Genomic DNA, 21112 nt, shown 5'->3' with positions numbered 1-21112 from the left:
CAGAAAAATAAAAAAATTCTGCAAAAAAAATTAAAATAAAAAAAATCGTAAAAAAATAAAAAAAACATTAAAAAATTCTAGAAAAATTTATAAAAATGAAAAAATAAAAAAATCTGGAAAAATTAATATGTATCAAAATTTTCGAAAAAATTATAAAAAAAAATCTTAATTAAGTTCCTGAAAAATTCTAAAAAAGATCAAGTTCGTGAAAAAAATTCGAAATAAATTTTCTTATTATTTTAAAAAAATTCGAAATAGTTTAAGTTCCTGAAATTTTTATAAGAAGTGTTATTTTTTTTATTAGAATTTTTATAAAAAAAGGAAAAATTTAGGAATTTAAAATATTTCGATATATATTAAGTTCCTGAAATAATTCAGATTTTTTTTTTTTTATAATTTTTTCGACAATTTCGATATATATTAATCTTTTCCAGATTTTTTTTCATTAATTTTTCTAGAATTTTTTCATTTTACCTGATTTATTTTAAATTTTTTAATCACTTTTATTAATTTTTTCATAATTTTTTTATTTTTCCGGTATTTTTTCAGCATTATTTTTCATTTTTATTAATTTGTCTAGATTTTTTTTTCGTTTTTTCATTATTTTAAAAAAAAAAAATCACAAATGCCACGTGTACACAATAAAAAAATTATATAGTCAGCGCGCCACGTCATCAGAAAACGGTGACTCAATGTGCGACATCAGCGAAAATGCACAGTTAGCTAGGCTAGGGGGTTTTCCAAAACAAAAAAATTTTACAAGGACGGAATTTGACAAAAAAATTTTACAAAAGGAAAAACCAAAAATGACTTATATTGCAGGGGATAAAAACCTATTAACCTTAAAAAGAATTGACAAGAATGTGTACTTATAGATGCCCTAAAAAAACAGAAAAGAGAATGTGTCCTTTTTGGTAGTTAGTGCAGTTGAAATGGCACATGCCATGCCTCTATTTTTTTCATGGGAAATGTTAACCGCTGCTCCTAGGACACCGATTAAGAAAGCAAATATAAAAGCTTTTGTATTGAAAATTGTGTAATCAAGACTTCAAAAGTCAAAAAAGTGATTTTTTTTATTTAACTTTTCCTTTTTTAAATATCTTAACCCGGGTCTGGAGTACCGATTAACACAACCTTTTTTTTATAAGCAAATGAGATGCCATACCTCTATGGTAGAGCATGCTTCGTGCTTGCCTGGACCCCGCTAGACTCGTACCGGTACAAATAAGGAATGGATCCCCTATACGACAAGTAAGTGAAATGTATACTCTTGATTCTTCAATAATCTATACTCTTGAATAAAACAGAGGTGGTAGACAATTTTGTTTTAAGAAGGTAAATTAATCCACACATATTAATACAATCGAATCTTAGACTTTAAGGAGGAGCATACTTCAAAGAGGTGGTAGAAGATTTTAATGTGAAACATGTACAACTGAATAACTTGAGAGTGAGTATGATATTAATTAGATGGTATAATTTGATTGAAGTAACTAATGTTACATTGAAGCTGAGAAATTTGAGACAATTTTTTTTTTTTTTGTAAATATGATCATTATTATAGGACAACTGGAGTAATACATCTAGCAATACATGTTTGTCTATCCAGCAAGTGAAGGAATTAGAGAAATTCCAATAGAAGTAAAAACCAAAAAGGCCCACAAACCAAACTAGTAAACAAATTACAAGACTTCCTTATTTAGCATATATAGCTAGAAATTAACAGCAAGAAATTGCATGGCCAAAAAAGCCAGCATCATTTTTAAAGCAATAAATTTCTGTGGTGCAGCATTACTAGGAGAAGGTGCAGGTACATTGGAAGCTGGAACTGTAGCTTCAGCAGGAGAAGCCAATGCTGAAGGTGAAGATGATGGAGCAGGTGAAGCAGCTACAGAAACTTTGAGCACGTTAATATCAACCTTCTGTCCTGCTTGACAGTGTCCAGGTACACCACAGAAGAAGAAGTGATGACCATGATTTGTTATCTTTATGGTGTCATTTCCAGTGGTGAATGTTGCTATAGGTGATGATGCATTGCATGACTTGTACATGGCATGTGTCACTCGCATCACATTGTGGAATTTTGCACTATATTCAAATACTGAAATATAGTAGTACAAATTAATGCACTTGTCAATTTGAGTTAACATTCATCTAAAAAAAATTTGAGTTAATAATAATAATAATAATAATAATCATAATTAAGTAAAAACCATGCTCTTGATGATTTAGGACCACCCGACAAAGTCATTGCATGTTGTTTTGTTTCTTTGTGTGCAAAGCACCACAGAACAAAAAGGTAATGCAAGTGAAAGTGGTGGGTCATGGTAGTTTATAATTATCATCATGAAATTGATTTATCCGAGAGAATCCGAATTCGGATCTTAACTAAAAAAAATTTTATCAGATATTACTTACCTTTCGATCGAGCTCGAGATTACAAGATCTATTTATCCAAGATATTAGACGGCTAAGACAAAAATATATAATAAAACTGATATTTTTTTAAAAAAAAAAAAGGCTTAATCTGATAAGAATACAAACCATATCAAAACAAAAAGTTGTATAGGTGTGCAAATTACATAATTAGTCTTGAGAAATGCTATGCCATGCCATGAAAGACAATGCAATAGTGGAGTATACTTGAAGCAAAAAACATGGAAAGGAGGAATGTGAGTTTTTCTATACCAAATTGGACAGTGTTAGAAAAGAGGTACCATAGAATTGTAAAATAATGTTAATTTTGGTTGTCTTCTTCCTTGAAAGGACCTTTCCATCTTCAGAAAAAGCAACACAATTGAACAAATAAAACATGCAATTGGAGAAAGGACTTACTAATAGTGTCACCAAGTTGGAAGTTCTTGGTAGCAGCCCATTTTTTGTAGTCAATGTTACCAAGTGTAGTCCAGCCAGCAGAATCACCAACCTTGTATACAGCTGCATATGAAATCTGCATAGCTACCATCATTATAGACAAAACCATACCTCTTTCTACCAAAGCCATGACTATAGACTCTGCAAGATATCCTTCTCCTTGTTTTTTGTATTACTAGTAAATTTCTTTTTTGCTGAGGTTGAGGACTTTATAGAACTTTTGACTAGACTTTTTTTTTTTTTGAAAATGCAAAGAAATATTATTACCTTTTGACTAGACTTTGTTAGGCTTTGAGGGCGTTTGATGTTGGAACTTGAAGAATGGTTTGTGTGTCTTTTTGTTAATTAATTAATTTAATGGGTTAGATGAAAACCTCTTTTACAAAACAACATGTGGCCCGCATAATCTGGTTAATCTCACCACCTCATTTATGGCTTACATAGGAGCGGTGGGTCTAAGTAATAATAATAAGTGCTGCTACTTTGCTTTTGCAATACTACTGGCATTCGAGTTGAAAATAGTAATGTCACGGACACACTATTTTTAACATTTTCTTTAACATTCACTCTTTTATTGGATGAAAATAGTGTATGTCCCACCACTTTAAGTGGAATCATTTCCAATGAGACCCCACCTTAATTTAAACAAATAATGAAATGAGTGTTGAGAGAGTGTTGTTAGCACTACTTAATTAAAAATGTAATTTAGTGTGTTTTGGTACAAAAATTGTTTTTAAAAAAAATTGATTTTGATATTTTTAAAATAAAATTAGTAGAATATGTTCTCAAATTAGAAATTTAGTCAATGTAACGGTGATTATCTTTAATTGTGATTTTCTTTTTTTAAGTGATTAACGTTAAGGAAAGAACTATGTCCCTCAACTTTAGGTTCTTTAATTGCTCCAATAGAGCATTAAGTACACTTGTTTTGAGTTTTTGCTCCTAGGCTAAGAAATAGATGTAAATAGAAACTTTGGTAGTTAAAATAACATAAATAGATTGTGTTTGATTGATTGTGTGTAGAATACATTGTACAACATGAATATTTATAGGCAAAACTATTTCTATAGACCAAAACGACATGAAATACAATGGTTAGCATTGCTCGTCTCTTTGTGCGAGTGGTGCGTCAGGTTTTCCTCGTTGAGGGATTTGTTGTTCTCCATGTCTGACTGACAACTTTCCACTTCACGGCATGAGTCGTTGACAAGGTCCAATGCGATCATTCACGTGCATCCTCACTCATTGCGGTCAATGGCGCTACAAATAGGGAGCGTGACTTTAGTGTCTCATTATCCAATTTCACCGAGCTTTGACTCAATCTGATGTCTTCAAGATACACATACTAGTAAGTATAGTCGAGAAAGATCTAGTTGATCATCTTTTTACTGAAAATGGCACTCGCCTAGGGAAAACTCGCCTAAGCTCAAATCGCCTATCTGCCGATTTCTGCTAATAGAATATTTTTTGTTCTTTGCGTAAACAGAATCTAAAATTATTTTAATTTGGATACACTTTAATATCATATATAAAAGTAATTAAAAAAAAACTTAAATGAGATGGTAACGAATCATTTTTAAATTAAGCAGATTTCTTGAGTCAGAATTCTACTCTAAATGTCAATATATGTTTCATAATTTATTTGTGTTTAATTTTTTTCAATAAAAAAGTTAAGTCACGACTCACTAAAAATATTGATATTGATTATTGGCGTGACCTAATATATATATATATATGGTATAGTCTTGGCTGTGGGTTTGGTTTCAACCTTGAAAAGGAAGAATGCTGGGGTCTTGAATGTCAACAAAACTTGTATGTGCCGTGATAACCATTTTTTGTATTTTTATTTGTAACAAATGACTGGTGAGTGTCATCATAAATAGCAACCACCATTACCATACATTGTTTCCATTTGATTATCACATTGCTTTACACATGAGATAAGCATTAAGCATATAGTAAATCATTTTATAGTTTATAGTAAATTACACTTCCCTCCCCTCTTATGTTAAAATATACAATTCCCTCCCCTCTTATTCAAAATATATTACTACCTCCGGTCCTATTTATAAGAGAAATTTAGGTCAACAAAAGTGAATGTATTTGGACTGAATTTTTAACTAGATACATCAACTTTTGTTGACCCAAAATTCTCTTATAAATAGTACCGGAGGGAGTATAAAACTTTACACCCCTTCTCTAAGAGAAGCTTGAATTACATTCCCCTCCCCTCTTATGTTAAAATCTACCATTTACTCCCTCAATTTTTTTTATTTCTAATAATTTAGCAAAAATAATAATAATCTAACACACTTTGGAAAAAAATTGTATTATGTGTCTATTTTAATATAATAAAAAATTGAATACATATTTTTCGCTATTTTTTATTCACAATTTCATTAACATTTAGTTTTAAACCCTATTATAAAATATGAAACAACCCAAAATAAAATTAAAATATGTAAAAAATTACTAAAGACAATAAAATAGGGTTATTTGAAAGTTAATTTTATACTCTAAATTATAAAATCAATAGCAAAATATTTAAATTTAATTATCATTGACATTTAAACTATAAAAAAATGAATTATTTTTTCTTAAAAGGTGGTTCAAAATTAAAATATATCATAAAAATATTTATTTATGTTAAATAGATTAAAGTGTAGATCATATTTAATTATTAAGGGAGGGAGTTGTAATTCAAGCATCTTATAAGGGATGAGAGTATAAATTTTACTTTACAAAGAAGGCGAGTGTATATTTTAACATAAGAGGATAGGGAAGTGTAATTCAAACATCTTTGAAGAAAGAAAGTGTAATTTACTCTATAGATTATACAACCTTCAATCTAAAGCTACATATCATAGATTTATGTCTAGCAAAATCTGGTGGTAAGCCTTTATCAATTACAAACAAGGTCTTTTATTTTGGTTAGAATCTGTTTTCCTTTTAACACTCCAAAAAGGAATTAAAAAAACAATTAGTTTGATTTTATGGTCAAATAATATAGGAGGAGGTGTAATGTGAGGGTGAGAGATAAGTAAATTTTGACCATGTAATTTTACATAAACTTTTGGAATTAATGATATTTGAACATCTATATAATGACAACTTTTGTGACAATTTTCTCTCTCATACTCACATTATTTTTATTTTATTTCTCTATTGTTTTAGTTTCCGTGCAAATACATATTTTTTCTTTATAAATTATGGTTGTCACAAAAGTTATCAACCAAATTAGTTGTTCAAATAACACTCCTCTTTTTTAATGGTCACAAGTCACAACAATACTACTACTTTTTTTGAAGTGGGTTCATATTATTTAATGGTACAAAAAATTGGTCCATCATGGACCAATATTTTTATAGGTTCATTTTATCCGTCAGTTTTCCTCAAAACTCAAGATATATTTTTATTATTAGTTTTTGTCGAAACTATTACACATCAGGTTAATAGAGAAAGAGTAGCTCAACTGTTTTGAATGAAGGCAACGTTTAGCACGGGGAAATTGGCATATTTCCTATTTTAGGTCAATTTAACAAAGGTCATTGATTTAATGTTAATAGGGATCAATGGATAAGATTGCTCTTAAATGTTTACCTTGAACTTGGATGCATTTTAATTTTAAAAAACTGATGTACAATTTTTTGAAATTGTACAAATTACCTAGGTTTGATATATTTATAAATTTGGAACATGTTGAAAACAGTGTTGTTTTACTTTCCGTTACCAAATTATTATAATTTTTTTATCAAAATCAATATTTCATTTTCTTTATTATTTAGAAAAACTCGATAAATGTTAGTATTTAAATTAATATTTCCTCATTCGTTCAGTTTGAAGTCAGAATCACTAACTTCTTTAACGGTTAACTCAAACTAATAACTCTCTATTCACTTTGTTTATTATAAATTTTTATATTGATATCATTTATTTGAGTTGATGCTTGACGTAAACATGATATATTTTAGAATTAATTTTTTAATTACTTGTGTTTTTCAGGAATATAGTTGAACTTGTTCATTTCCTTTGGCATGTGGTAGAATTTGCCATGAACTTCTTGATTTTTTTTTTATTTTTTTATAGTTTTTAATTTCAAAAGCAAGGTAAATTTAGTATTATTAATGATGACCTTAATAACTATTTCACAAATAATATGAATTTTGACGATGTATATTTATTATTTTTTATGAACCAAGTCATACAAAAAAAGGGTAATCTGGTGCACTAGAGCTCCCGCATATGCAGGGTCTGGGAAGGGGTCCCACCATTTGGTGTATTGTACGCAACCTTACCCTGTTTTAAACAAGAGACTGTTTCCAGGACTTGAACCCGTGACCTTTCAGTCACATGACAACAACTTTACCAGTTGCGCCAAAGTTACCCCTCTTATGAACCAAGTCATATTCATGTAAAAATAAAAAGTGATAATATTTATTTTTGGAAGAACGTTTTTCACTAAAATCTGAAGGGTAAATAATTGAAAGAGTGGTGTTATTTGAACAACCAATTTTGTGACAACTTATTTGACAACCAAAATTTACAAAGAAAAAGTAGTATTGGCACGGAAACCATAACAATAGAGAGATAAAGTAAAAAATAATGTGAGTATGAGAGAGAAAGTTGTCACAAAAGTTGTCATAAAATAGATGTTCAAATATCATTTCTCTAATTGAAATCTTTTCTTTTTTGAGGAGATTAAGGAAATAAAATCTGAAGTATAAAAATGTTAGTCACATTATTTGGTCTATATTTTTATATTAATTTTTTTTTTTTATTGAAAATGGGGCTGGAAAAGGTTAGTAGGAGTGTTAAAAAAATATTGTATCTCCCTCCGATAAAGAAATAAACAAATTAATTGGGTTCAAATTATAATTTTGAGTCAGGGGTACAAATTGGAATATAAAAGAACAGGGAGTACAACTCATTACAAGTAAAACAAAATTGATATAAGATGGAGAAATTTGACAATTTACCCATGCTAAAACTCGCCTTGAATGAATGTTAAAAAAATTGTAGGTCCTTTATTTAAATCCAAATAAAGAGTACATATTTAATCAAACTACTAATTAAAAAAATAATTGTCTAACTCAAGAGAGAAAATGATTGATGTATACTAATTCAAAGAGGTGAAATTGGAATTGTTTGTATTTTGTGTAATTTACAAGTATCATTCCACAATTTGATAGAATCCAACTACTATACTATTGATTCATTCATTCTCATTGGGATTGCCGGATTGGTACAAACTGATTTAGTATAGTTTTCCTACGAGTGGTTTGATAAGAACTCCTCAATCCTCAGTAAGTATTTCAGTATTTGGAGCGATATATGGTTTCAAATTAAATCATGTATTATATTGATCACCTTATACAGCCATAACACCTAAGTTGTTGAGCTGCTCATGATTGTGCTTATTGGCTAAGTTAATTAGCCCACAATAACAACTCAAGTATGACCATAATTTAAAATTACGTCCATATAATACATGATGTTTATCATATTTTTGGCCACCAAATATGTTTCTAGCTAACTTCTTAAGTCTGGTTAATTTATTTGTTAGATTTGCAATTTGTCTCACTTTTTAGTTACAGTCTGAAGCTATTGCATCAAAATGGTTATTGTTGCAAGGGGTAAAATATCTCATAGAAAATGAATAACCAAAACTAATTTAAACAGAAGACAAATAATAATACATTGGGAAATATAAATGGGAACATAAGAAACATAGTAATATAACTTACAAACATTACAATGTTACAAGCAAAAACTACTTAACACAATGGGAATGATAAAGTCTGGTTAGCTGTAATAACAAACGAATCTAACCATGCATTTATTTGACAAAACAACTTAGTACTAGAAATTCCTTTAATTTACAACTGAGAAACAAGATCATTTCTGCTAGGGGAATTTCCACCAGTTACTTTCTCATCTTCAATATAATCATTTTCAACAAACCTCTTCCAAAACCAATGCTGCTTCCACACTCTTTGTGTCATCTCTTCAATAGGGACATTCTTTGTCTCAGGGACAAGGAAAAAGACAAAAGTTGACATGAACAAGATCCAACCAGAGAAGAAAAAGAAGATACCAAACTTGAAATAGCAAAGCATTGAAAGGAAAGCTTGTGCAATGACAGCAGTGAAGAGGAAGTTGACACAAACTGTTACACTTTGTCCTGCAGAACGAGTCTCTAGTGGAAATATCTCACTTGGAATAAGCCAAGCAAGTGGACCCCATGACCATGCAAATGCTGACACAAAAATACAAACCATAACAACTACAAGAGCTGCATACCCTTTTGAGAGTTCCTCAGAATGATCCTTCACTTTGATTCCTAGTACAATTGCTATCACCATTTGTGACAACAACATTTGAACACCAGCTTCCAGTAATAGCTTTCGACGACCAAGTTTATCCACTGAATATATTGAAACTATAGTTGAGATGACATTGATTGCACCAGTAATCACAGCAGAGTAAAGTGCAGCATCATTCTTAAATCCTAAGGTGTTGAACAGAACTGGAGCATAGAACATTATCGCATTGATGCCAGTGAATTGCTGAAAAATCTGTTTTTTTTTTATCACCATATTTAAATAACATCAATCAAAAGGAGTAATGACTATAACTTTATAATAAGCTTATATAATTCAACTATCAATAAAAGGTTATACAAAGGGTCTGCAATCGCAATTGTGGCTGCGAGGTCTTAATTTTTTATTTTTCTTTTCGCTATTCCAATTAGGGCGGTTTTAACTTTTAAACGTATTTGACTACAATTCTCTATAAAACAAGAATTGTTAAGCGATTGCAACCATGAATTAAAACCTTGGCTATCATATTATCTATGTGAACATAAGATTAGTACAAACCATTAGAGCAATGGAAATGACAAGTTGAGGTCGGTTATTGCGCTTGAGGAGATTTCTGAATGGATGTTTCACCTCTTTAGCAACACGACTTGCTTCTACTAACTCTAAGAACTCGGGTTCAATGTTGTCCGTGCCACGAATCTTTCTCAGAACAGCTTTTCCTTTGTCCAAGTGACCACGTTCAATGAGACTATTTGGGGTGTCCACTACCAAGTAAGCCCCTAAAGTGAGGAGTAATGCTGGGATACCTCCCAATCCCAGAGATATCCTCCAACCCCAATGACCTTTGATTCTGTTACGGAAAGATATATAATGAGCAATCAGTAACAACAATGAATTGTAAAATAATTCATAATTATTTAAATTGGCATGACTTTTCATGAAAGTCAAGTATGTAGCATTATAATTTTATCATTAAATTCTCGATTAAGAATTTCTTTGGCTCACAAAACACTAAATAGTCAACCATATATATGTGTTAGAATTTTGGTGCTTTCACCTATGAAAATGGAAAATGTCTCCTAAATAGGTAAAGAGCTACGCATACATTTTATATGCTCGGATACGAGCTCTCGAACCCACGATTCTCAATTAATTGAGCTTCAACTATCATTGATAAATTTTTCAAAGTTTTTAACACAATAATTTCCAATTAATGAACTAATTAATATATATGTCAAACAAAAGGATGCAATACAATTAAGGAACTTACTTGTTGGTGGCATAATTGACAAGGTTAGCAAAGAGAATGCCAAGAGTGATATCAAGCTGAAACAGTATATTCAATGCTCCACGTATTCTAGAAGGTGCAATCTCTGAAAGGAAAACTGGCACGGCCTGTCTCCATCAAAACAATATTAGTGACTTCCAAAAGCCAATTAGTGCGAACTTTAAATTATTAATTAAGTACTTGATTAATTGAATCAGACCAAAATCGTGTATCATTTGTAGCATACAGTATTACTTAAGGAATCAAAGGCAAAGTCCAAAGTAATTACTAAAATAAGATAGAGATAGCTACAATGAATGGAACTTGTCAACAAGATATTTTTAATCATTAATTAAAGACATTATATCATTTTTCTCTTAATTAAATGAAACCATGACCAAAGTGGTCACCAGCAAGAATACTTTCATGCCAAAAAGGTGGATATAGGGTTGAGAAAGACTGATTAAGACTTTGTGTGGGTGCCAAGAAACCTTTATTTATTTTTCTTTATATTCTTTTAAAGAGAAACCTTTATACCATTGATTGAAAGTTTAGGATATAATATAATAACTATATAAAAAAGATGATGTAATTTTTTTGATGTTATCTTACAATTACTTTTATCTTACGATTGGCTGTGTCTGTATAGATGTGTTCATACAAGAACCACACGTTCACTAAAAGTTGAGTTTGAATTTTTGTTTTTCCTAAAGTCACTAGAATTTTTGTCCCTACTATTAGCATAAGTCCAATAAATACAAATTTTGCTATTAATTTTTGAAAAATATCTCGTATGATTTATGAATGCTTTCAAATATAGAATTAATGTAAAATTATAAGTTTTTTTTTTTTGGGAGCCAGTTAGATAAAAAAGTTACCAAAGAGATGATTTTTTTTGTCAAGTACCAAAGAGATGATTGATTTAATTAATAGATACATTCATATTAATTTAATTAATAAAAATAAATCGAAATGTGAAAATAAAAATTTTATTTTAAAATTTCAGTTTTCTTTTTTGCAAGAACAGTTAGTTTTATTTTACGGAGTAAAAAAAGTTAGTTTATATATATATATATATATATATATATATGAAAATTAGTTTAATAATTATTATGTTATGTCACTGTACAAATATTTTACACATACATCTAATAATATGTTGTCACATAAATTAATGAATATGACAACTCTTGTATTTTTATATTTATTAAAAGACGTCATAACACATCATTAGATGCATGTATAAAATGTTTATACATTTTTATAATATACTAATTAAATTTTTGGTCCTATAAATATCTATAGTTTTGTTTTTAATCTTTGTAAAAATAAATAACATTTTTTAGTCTCTACAAAATTTTCTGTTAGTGTTTTTAATCCATGTTGTTAACTTACACTAACGGAGCTGACGTGGCATGACACTTTTTTTTTTTTTTTAAACACGTCACTGTAGATTTTTTTTGATAAGTTTTCCAAAAACTTAATTGTATATTATTTACCCAAATACCCTTAATATTTTAATTAAAAAAAATCCAATTTTTTCTCATTTCTCTTCTCCACCACCGAGATCTTCTTCCATTCCAATTTCTTCTTCATCTTCAACTTCTTCTCCCTCCACTTCTTCTTTCCATCAAACTAAACCCCAAATTTCATTCATTTTTTTTTTCTTCTTGTTTTCATAAACCATAACCTTGTTCTTCTTCTTTCCTCACACCATAACCCTGTTCAATTTCTTCTTCTTCTTTCCTCACACCATAATCTTGTTCAGGACCGATTTCAGTTCGTTCTCAGTATCTCATGACCGATTTCCTTCTTCCTTCTTCGATTTCATTTCCAGTTTGAGCTTCGATTTTGGTTTTGTGGGTCTGGATTTTGTACCGGTACTCTTGCTTCATAGATTGATAAATTAACAATTATTTTATGAAATAAAAATCTATTTATCAATGTTTATATTTTAGAAAACATCATCTCATAATAAGAAACATCATTCCATTGTTTATAAAAATAATATTAAATTTTTAACATTTTTTATAAAAAATAATCAACATTCTTTGTTATAAGTAATAAAAATTCAGAAAAATTATATTTTATTTTGTCGACGCTTTTGGTAAATAATATTTAATTTTGATAATTGTCAATTACCAAAAATAATTACTTTTCTTCAAAAATCAACTTATTTAATTATTATTTTAACAAATTGGTGTATTGATACACTCAAATTTTTGGGTGTACCATAGAATTTTCCCTCAATTTAACTTCATATTTTAACTATTTTAATTTAACTTTATTTGATATTTTTATTCTTTTAATTTAAAAAGTTTAATTTAATAATAGAACATTTTCTGACGTGTTTTTTTTAATATTAATAATAATGACGTGTCAATGCCACATCAGCGTCTGTTAGTGTCACTTAACAGCATGAACTAAAAACTCTAACAGAAAATTTTGTAAGGATTAAAAAGTGTGATTTATTTTTATAAAGACTAAAAACAAAACTGTAGATATTTATAAGGACCAAAGACTTAATTAACCCAATTCATAAATATGAGAAATTGTTGTCACATGAGATAAAAAAAAACATTTCTTCTAGTATTTTCACACAACACTGTTGATCAAACAAATATACAAGCACCTGATAAAAATTACAAAACCTAATTTTGTCTCCTACTGATGTACACAAGGATCTCACATGACTTAAACAAGTTTTGAACTCAAACAATGATAGTACATTGAATTGCATCCGTTAAAATCCATGGAGACAATACTTCTATAGTGTACAATAGAAATATGACATATATTTACGAATAATCTTTTACTCCTATAGTACAATACTAGTGCTCCTTTTTTTTTATTAAAAGGGAATACTAGTACTTCAGAATTGTAAGCATGTAAAATTGTTACACTTAGTCACTTTTCTTAATTATGTACAAATCTTAAACGATATTTATTTTAAAATTGAAGGAGTATAATTTAGTGGTAGATTTATAAATTTTATGTATTGGGATAAACAAGTAGACTATACAATACTAATATTTTATTTATTTTTGTGCGACATCGTTAGATAACCTAAGGGAGAGCAAAATCAAATTACACTAACCTGGTTTGCAAAACCAATTCCACAGCCAAGTAAGACCCTACCAACGATGAGCATGAGAAGGTTTTGAGCAGATGCATTAAGACTAACTCCAGCTATGAAGAAAAAGCCAGCAATCAACATTGTGAGCCTTCTCCCTAGTACTCGAGTTGTATAAGACGCGAAGAAGGTTACTGTTAAACCCGCCAAATACAATGATGAAGTGAATAGCTGCAGCCCTTGATTATCGTATTTGCAGTAGTTACTTTCCGACCCATCTGATTCCGTTGTCTGTCTCAAGACTGTTGGAAAGAACTTCTTCAAGAAGGGTGGCATCGAGGCCACGCCACCTTAAAACAATTAAACCAACCAAAATCATCCATTATAAGATATGTTTTGTTAGCAATGCTCAAATTTTTATACTACTCTTACACTAGCGAAATTGGAGTACTCCGCTTTTCATAAGAAAATAGTACTATAAATTTTAAATTTTATCATATAATATGATATTTGAATTAATTAGAATTATATTTTTGAAGGACCGGCCAAACACATATTGAAGTTTGAAGCGAATTTTAAGCTTAAGCCTATTGCATGTAAAAAGTTAAAATTAATTAGGTACCTGAAACTCCAACATCGTAACCAAACATAAGACCTCCGGTGGCAGCCATTATGCATGAAATGATAATGATAGGAGTTATCTTTGCCTCAAATTCTCTGTCGTTGCCGCCGCTGAAGCCTCCTCCCGTCATGGTTAGTTATTTCTGTCTTCAACAATGCTTAGGTGATCCACACTCGCACAGTGAATTCTTGTGATAACAGAATAGATAGATGAAGAAGAGTGACTAGATTGAGAGTGATATTTTCTTAATTGGTTATGGAGATGGTGTAGAGTGGTGGCTTATTTATTTTGCCATTATTTTTGGATTTATCGATAGTACAATGCAGTAGGAATGAATTTCAATCATCTACTAGTAACTAGTTTTGTGCCTTGTGCAGTAATTTCATTTAATTTTTTTAAATATGAAATATTCAAACATATGAAATAAATTTATTAAAAAAAACATGAAATAAATGTATGTAACGTATGAAAATTAAACTTTGACAATATATATGAAATAGATGACATAAATTAGTGTTTAAGTTTATTATTTTGATATATCATGTTCAAATTTAAACATTTTTTGTTTAAAGAGTTCAGATTTAAACTTATGAACCCCTGAAATGAATATTTAAGAAATGTTTTAACATTAAATAAAAGTTATATTATTTTTAGTTAAACTTAAGTTTTTTTTAGATAAATATAAAAAAACAAGGGTCATACTAACTTGTGCCCATATGACACTTTATGTTAAGCAACCAAATATGTGGAAACTTTATTTTAAATTTTATGCGTTCAATTAATTAAAAGTAGAAAAATTAAATTGAAATACATTAATTACAACAAAGTATTTTTATTTTTGACTCATTAACTTGTGTCTTAAGACACAAGTTAACATTTCTCAAAAAAACAATAACAATAACGATGAAAATATCAATGTATGTACAAGAAAATTTGGTATTTGCCAGGGTCAAAACCCTTGACAAAAGCATCTAAACCCTTGGAAAACATATATTTGTAAGGCTTTGTTTGGGAGTTTGGAGGGGAGGGTTTTGGAAAAAGGAAGGAGCAAGTGGAAGTTTTTGGAGGTTAATTTTTTACTCATAATAAAAAATCCCCCTCATTTGGGGGAACTCAAAAATTGTATTGGGGGAAGATTTTGGGGGTTATGGAGGGTTTATATGAATTTTTCAAATTCAATCTATGTTGTTATAATATTCTTAAAATTAAAAGTATATTAATCATAAGTATTTGTTTATAATTCTCTAAAAAGCTGTTCTTTCAAAAAATGTGAATTTTTTATCAATTTTTCTATATATTTCCAACCCCCCAAAGCCCTCCCCCTCCCTTCCCCTCCATACTGCCAAACAGAGCCTAAGGGTTTCGTGATGTCTTGTAAAGGAGGTCATCGGAAAATATGTGCAAAGGGTAAAATCTCTTTCAAATTTGCATGGAGTAACTCATGTGATAACCATTTTACAATACTGTCATCATTAACTATTGAATATTGATTATTACTCTCTTTGTTTCAGATAAGCATAGCATTAAAACAGGTCTGGCAACTCTTGGTAATGTTCATCAAGAAAATAGCAAGAGATATACCTTCAAATTTGGCTACTAACAATTCCAAAATAACAATGATTTAGCTGAATAGAGAACAATAAATATGAGTTGCAAGTGGTGTTGCCAATCATTTCTCCTGCTAGGAATTTGGAAACTATTTATGAAACTTATGAAATAATTTTTCCTTTTGTACTGCTCAATATAGAAGCATAAAAAGAAAGCAGAAATAGAAGACATGGAAATTCAACCTAAACCTGTTAAGTTCTAACTGGTGTTGTCTAAAACAGAAAAAAGAAAGCAGAAACAATTACAATAGCAGTGCAACCTAAACATTTTTTTTTGTAGATTGTTTATTTTGGATAAGGACATAAGGTCTTTATGTCCTCCCTTCTCTTTGTAATCTTGTGTTTCTCGTTCTCTACAATATACTTCACAATTAACACTCACATAAAATATTATTTTTCATGTTTTTTTTTTCTTTCTTTTTTTTAAGTCTTGCTTTTAATCTAAGATAGAAAACAAAATGAGACACTGATTTGAGTATGTTAGATTGGGTATCACAATTCTTTGGGCGCCCCTGTCTCTCCCTCTGACAATGCCGATTTTGTCCTTTTTCATTCATTAACTCTTCCATCGATTTTCTGTAAAAAAATAAATTTTATTTTACTATGATGATTTTCACCCAAAAAGAACATTAATGTTACTTTTATTGAATAAACCATCGATTTGATATTTAATTTATCATCTTCTCTCTACTGTTCATTTCTAAATTAAATGAAATTTATCAATTTAGTCGTTAAAGTAAATAAAAATTCATCAATTTAGATTTTAAAATCTTAATTATAAAGACTAGGGTGGCAAATTTTTTATAGTTTATGGACTAGTTAATATATTCACATAGTTTAAGGATTAAATTGGAGTCAAAGTGGTAGTTCAGAGACTAAAATGATGGTTTATTTTACTTTTATATATTGTGAGAAATTGTTATTTAATCTTGAAAACTGACTGAATATATATATATATTAAGAAGATTTTGTAGTATGCATTCATGTTACCATGTGTTTAGGGTTTGGTGGGGCGTCTTACTCATCAGAAAACGGTGAATAGCTAAATAGTAGACATTGGAATCAAATTCGAAAGAAACCATGCATGTATGTATGTATCTCTTAGATGTTTAACCCACACCGATAGCTATTAAAATGAGAAAAATTAATTATTATGACATTTTCTTAATTTTTTATAGATTATTTTTATTGCTGGTAATCTTATTTGAATTGTGTCGATATTTTTTATAAAAAAAAAGGGAAAGGGAGAATTTTAATTCTGCCACTTGAGCTTATACAGACAAGCACTAACCACTGAGCTGAAACCTCTTAGACAAATAGTCACTAAGCTAATTTCTGTTTTCGTGAGCTTAGCTTAGTTGGTAGGGACGTTCGAGGTTCAAACCTCAGCCACCGCAAAAAAAGACTCAATTCTACTGGTAATTGTTATTTTTATCAACCATGATTTTTTTTTTATTGATTATAAAAGGGCCAAAGCCTAGGTTTTCAACCATGATTTAGCATAAAACTAATAATTTTTTTTTTTTTTACAAAACGAATAACTTTTTTTTAGTAAACAAAAACTAATAACTTATTGTTACTTTGCATGAATAATTGCATATTAACTATTAAATTTTTCCCTTGAAAAAGAAACGATTAATGTTTTTATCAGTTGATATTATTTATTTTATTTTCTAAAATGAGTTGTTGATTTTGGAGGAGTCTGATTCATATATCTATCTAGCAACACAATATATACTCCCTCTTGTCTAAAATATAAAAATGTCCATTTGTTTGACTCAGATGAATAAGACACCATTAGTTACTTGTAAAGTTACTAGGGACTAAATTTAGCATGTGACAAGAGCTTATGTCCATTTCTGATTTGCAAGTGGCTAGGTGATCGAGCTTTGCTTTGGAGGATGAAAGTTCCTCCAAAAGTGAAGAACTTCAAATAGTAGAGTGACATGATCATTCCAAAGATTTAAAGTGTTTCATGAATTCATAATTAGTACCTTTATACAAACTTAAATTATTTCTCCTTGCATTTTTCGTTGTAAAATTATAATACTATTTTCATAATCAAGATTTGTTAAATAAACAAGTCTTTGGTAGTCCCGTAAACATAAATTCAATTAATAGAGACATTTATTATATATGGAGGGGTCGAAGTTCAAACATCAGCTTCTCCACTTATTCACCTTTAAATGTGAATTTTTAACCACTAAACTACTTGATAAAAAACAAAGTATTTGATAACAATCAAAGTATAACTATTTATTTGTCGAAAAAAAAAAGTATACTTTTTAATCGATCTTATAACATATAAAATAGTAGATTGTAAAAAATATTCCAATAATTTTAATTTATCTTCTAAAACAATTTATTTAGAAAAATTTATCTCAAGCGATTCGGTACTCCCTGAAATAAATAATATCATTCTATGAGGTTTGCATTTATTTAGAAAATAAATATTTTGAAAGAGCTTTTTTTTTGTGTGCGAAGAATATCTTAAAAGAATTGAATATTATTAATTTAGAAAATATGGGTTGGGACCAAAAGTGCTACAAACATTTTCTTTTTTAAAGGAAAAGTGCTATAAACATTATAATGGAGGAACTAAAAAATTTAATTTTAAAATGATGGAGGACTATTTTCGTAAGTGTAATATAACAGAGAGATAAAAAAAAATATAACTAAGTTTAAACCATAAAAGTGTCTTTAGCAGATTTAAGGTTCAATTATGTGCATTAGAGAAATTTTAAACATAGTTTTTTATTGCAACAAGCATTAAGATAAATTTTCAGCATTTTCAACTCCCAAGTTCGATGATGTATTCTATGTGTTATCATGGTTTTGGGGTGCCAAGCCATTAATTGGACTTGAACCTTTCGACCGTTGATATCTCTCTTTTTTCTTGGGAAGGGTAAAAGGAGAAAAACCCTTAAAAAGTTCTAGATTCGGGGGTCATTTTCGCTACGGGAAGGTGTTAGGCACCCGGAGCGATTATGGTATTCCATAAGAACCGCTCTCCTAAGTTTATTTCTACGCTTTAGTTTTATTGCTTATTTGTAAAAAAAGAAAGTGTGATTAGTTAAGAATGGGGGTGAGAAGAAGTAGAATTTGATTTTATTTCGGCTCGGATGAGTTTTGACTCATTGCCTACGTACCCTTTTAAGGGATCAAAACCGTTCGTAGTTCTTGCTCAAAAAAGTTTTTGTTTTTATTGGTTGATTTTAAGTTTGAAAAGAGATTTTGAAGAATAGAGATGAGAGGCCTCAAGGGCATTAGATTTAGCAAAAAAGTGAGGTTTGATTAGTGATTAAAAAGAAAGTCTAAATGATTAAGATGAATTGAATTTTTCTTAAGAAAAAAGAAAAGAGAAAAAAAATGAAGTATTGATTTCATATTTATTATGAAAATTTTTGAAGTGAAGTTCAATTGTTTTTTTTTTTGAAAAAAAGATGGATTTTCTCTAAGTGTTTAAAACCTAAACGCTTATTTAACCATACAATCCTATGCATACATCTAAGGTGAGTGTGTGCGTGTCGGTGCGTCATAGTGTCCATAGTCCATATTACAAAAATTGCCTAAATACATTCTATGGCCCCTTTGCCAAGCTACAAACCAATGATAACAAATTACATTACCAAATGAATTAAAACTTGCAAAAAAAAAATAAATGCTAGGTTAAAAAAGTGGAGGGAATGCTAAATGAGATGCATGGAACATGGAAATAAACTTGTTAGTGAAATAAAGCATAAAGAGTAGCAAGAAGCGAGAACGCATAAAATGCCATAAAGATAGTAATAAAATGGTAATAAAACCTAAAATTTTGATATGAAACCCAAGGCATTTGTAGCTTCTAATTCTCATGCTATAGCAAGTTTGAAATAGTTTCTTTTATCTCAAGCTATAAACATAGGATCATTAGAAACAAACAAGCTTAGCTTCATACCAATTTTGAGATAGAATTTTATTATTTTTTAGAATATGCATGCATTGCTCATACAATCAAGGTTTCATGAATCAATCTAAAACAGCAAAGTAAACATAGAATTGTAAGCATGAGCACCTCACATTAACATGTCAAATGGCATTTATCACATATTCACAAATCAATGATAGAATTGACAAAATAATCATAAGAAATAATCCAAGAAAAAATTAAAATGCCATGGATTAATCATACAAGAATTTTGCCAATTCCAGCGTGCAAAAACACCGTAAAACATCAAGAAAATGTCAAGGAGTAAGCATGGATTTTCTAGGAAATTTATCAAGATTTTTAATCAAGGCATTGGTTCAAATAGCAAAGAAAAGCAGTGCAAATAGCAAAAAAAGCAAAAAAACGTGAAAGAAAACTGAGCCCAACCCAAAGCCCAAAACTACAAGGTCCGGACGCACAGGAGCCACACGATTGATCCAGGATCATAAAACCCTAGATCAAACGGCCAGGAATCAAAGGGGAATGGACCGGATTGAACCGGTCCGGTTCGCTGGCTTATATAAACAGAAGAGTACCGGTTTATTTCATTTTTGCAAATCCTTTCTCTCTCTAACTCTTCTCTCTTCTCTCATCTCTCTCTAAACCCTCACCGCCGGTGAGGATGAAGCCACGGCGGAGACCTTGAAGGTCCGCCGGAAGCTTCATCTTCTCCGGCGCGCCTAAGCACCTCCGGTGACCTAAATTTCCAGAACTTCAAAACTTCTACATCAAACGATTCGTCTTCTTATTCTAAGTATGATTTTGGCACTGGTTTTTACAAACGAATCTTGAAACGACGTAGATCGGGAAAAAAACTTCGTACGGTTTTGAAACTGATTTTGATCTTTTTTGAAAGAAAACGTTTAGATCTTTACGGATCTACATCGTTTCGTCGTTTATTGCCTCTCTAGTGCTTGTTTTTGCTTTCAAAACTTAGATCCTTATGGATCTAAGTTTTGTGTTTACGGTTACGGTTTTGGCTTTGAATTCTGGAAATTTTTAGATCTGCTGCTTGCGTGATTTTTCTTCTACAGGTTTAAACCGTGATTAATACTTTCTAAGAGACGAAAATGAGTTTTACCTGAAGTTTTGGTTGAAACTTTTAATGGAGGAAAAATCTTTGGAAAAACTTGAATGTTCTTGACGGTTTTGATGATTTTGCTTGCTCTTGGACCGAAAATAAATCGGTTTACCGGTTCATCTTCATCTTCTCTGATTCTTTCTCTGCTTCTCTGTGATTACGTGCTTGAGCTTGCTTCAACGTTTTTTGAATCTGCGTGAAAAATCCCTATGATCAGTGCTTGAGCTTGCTTCAATGTGAGCTCGCACTTTGAATTGTAGGGGAATTCTTCAATCCGGTGATGAAGATTCACACGAATCTC

General features: G+C 30.0%; 2 protein-coding genes across 2 annotated transcripts; both read right to left on the bottom strand.

Annotated features, from left to right (window-relative positions):
- Positions 1-1528: 1528 nt before the first annotated feature.
- Positions 1529-3133, bottom strand: LOC11415130 (mavicyanin). Its single transcript, XM_003592374.4, has 2 exons — positions 2836-3133; positions 1529-2101 (listed from the first exon to the last, which is right to left on the bottom strand). The coding sequence occupies exons 1-2, from the start codon at positions 3002-3004 to the stop codon at positions 1713-1715; spliced, it is 558 nt and encodes a 185-aa protein (XP_003592422.1). The 5' UTR covers positions 3005-3133; the 3' UTR covers positions 1529-1712.
- A 5411-nt stretch (positions 3134-8544) lies between these two features.
- Positions 8545-14430, bottom strand: LOC11417707 (sugar transport protein 13). The gene is made up of 5 exons (XM_003592372.4): positions 14157-14430; positions 13559-13884; positions 10465-10589; positions 9753-10044; positions 8545-9449 (listed from the first exon to the last, which is right to left on the bottom strand). The coding sequence occupies exons 1-5, from the start codon at positions 14284-14286 to the stop codon at positions 8751-8753; spliced, it is 1572 nt and encodes a 523-aa protein (XP_003592420.1). The 5' UTR covers positions 14287-14430; the 3' UTR covers positions 8545-8750.
- Positions 14431-21112: the final 6682 nt, after the last annotated feature.

This window comes from Medicago truncatula, chromosome 1 (genome assembly GCF_003473485.1).
Source record: "Medicago truncatula cultivar Jemalong A17 chromosome 1, MtrunA17r5.0-ANR, whole genome shotgun sequence".
NCBI lineage: Eukaryota > Viridiplantae > Streptophyta > Magnoliopsida > Fabales > Fabaceae > Medicago > Medicago truncatula.
Note: the sequence above shows the minus strand (reverse complement) of the source record. Positions and strands in the feature narration are given on the sequence as shown.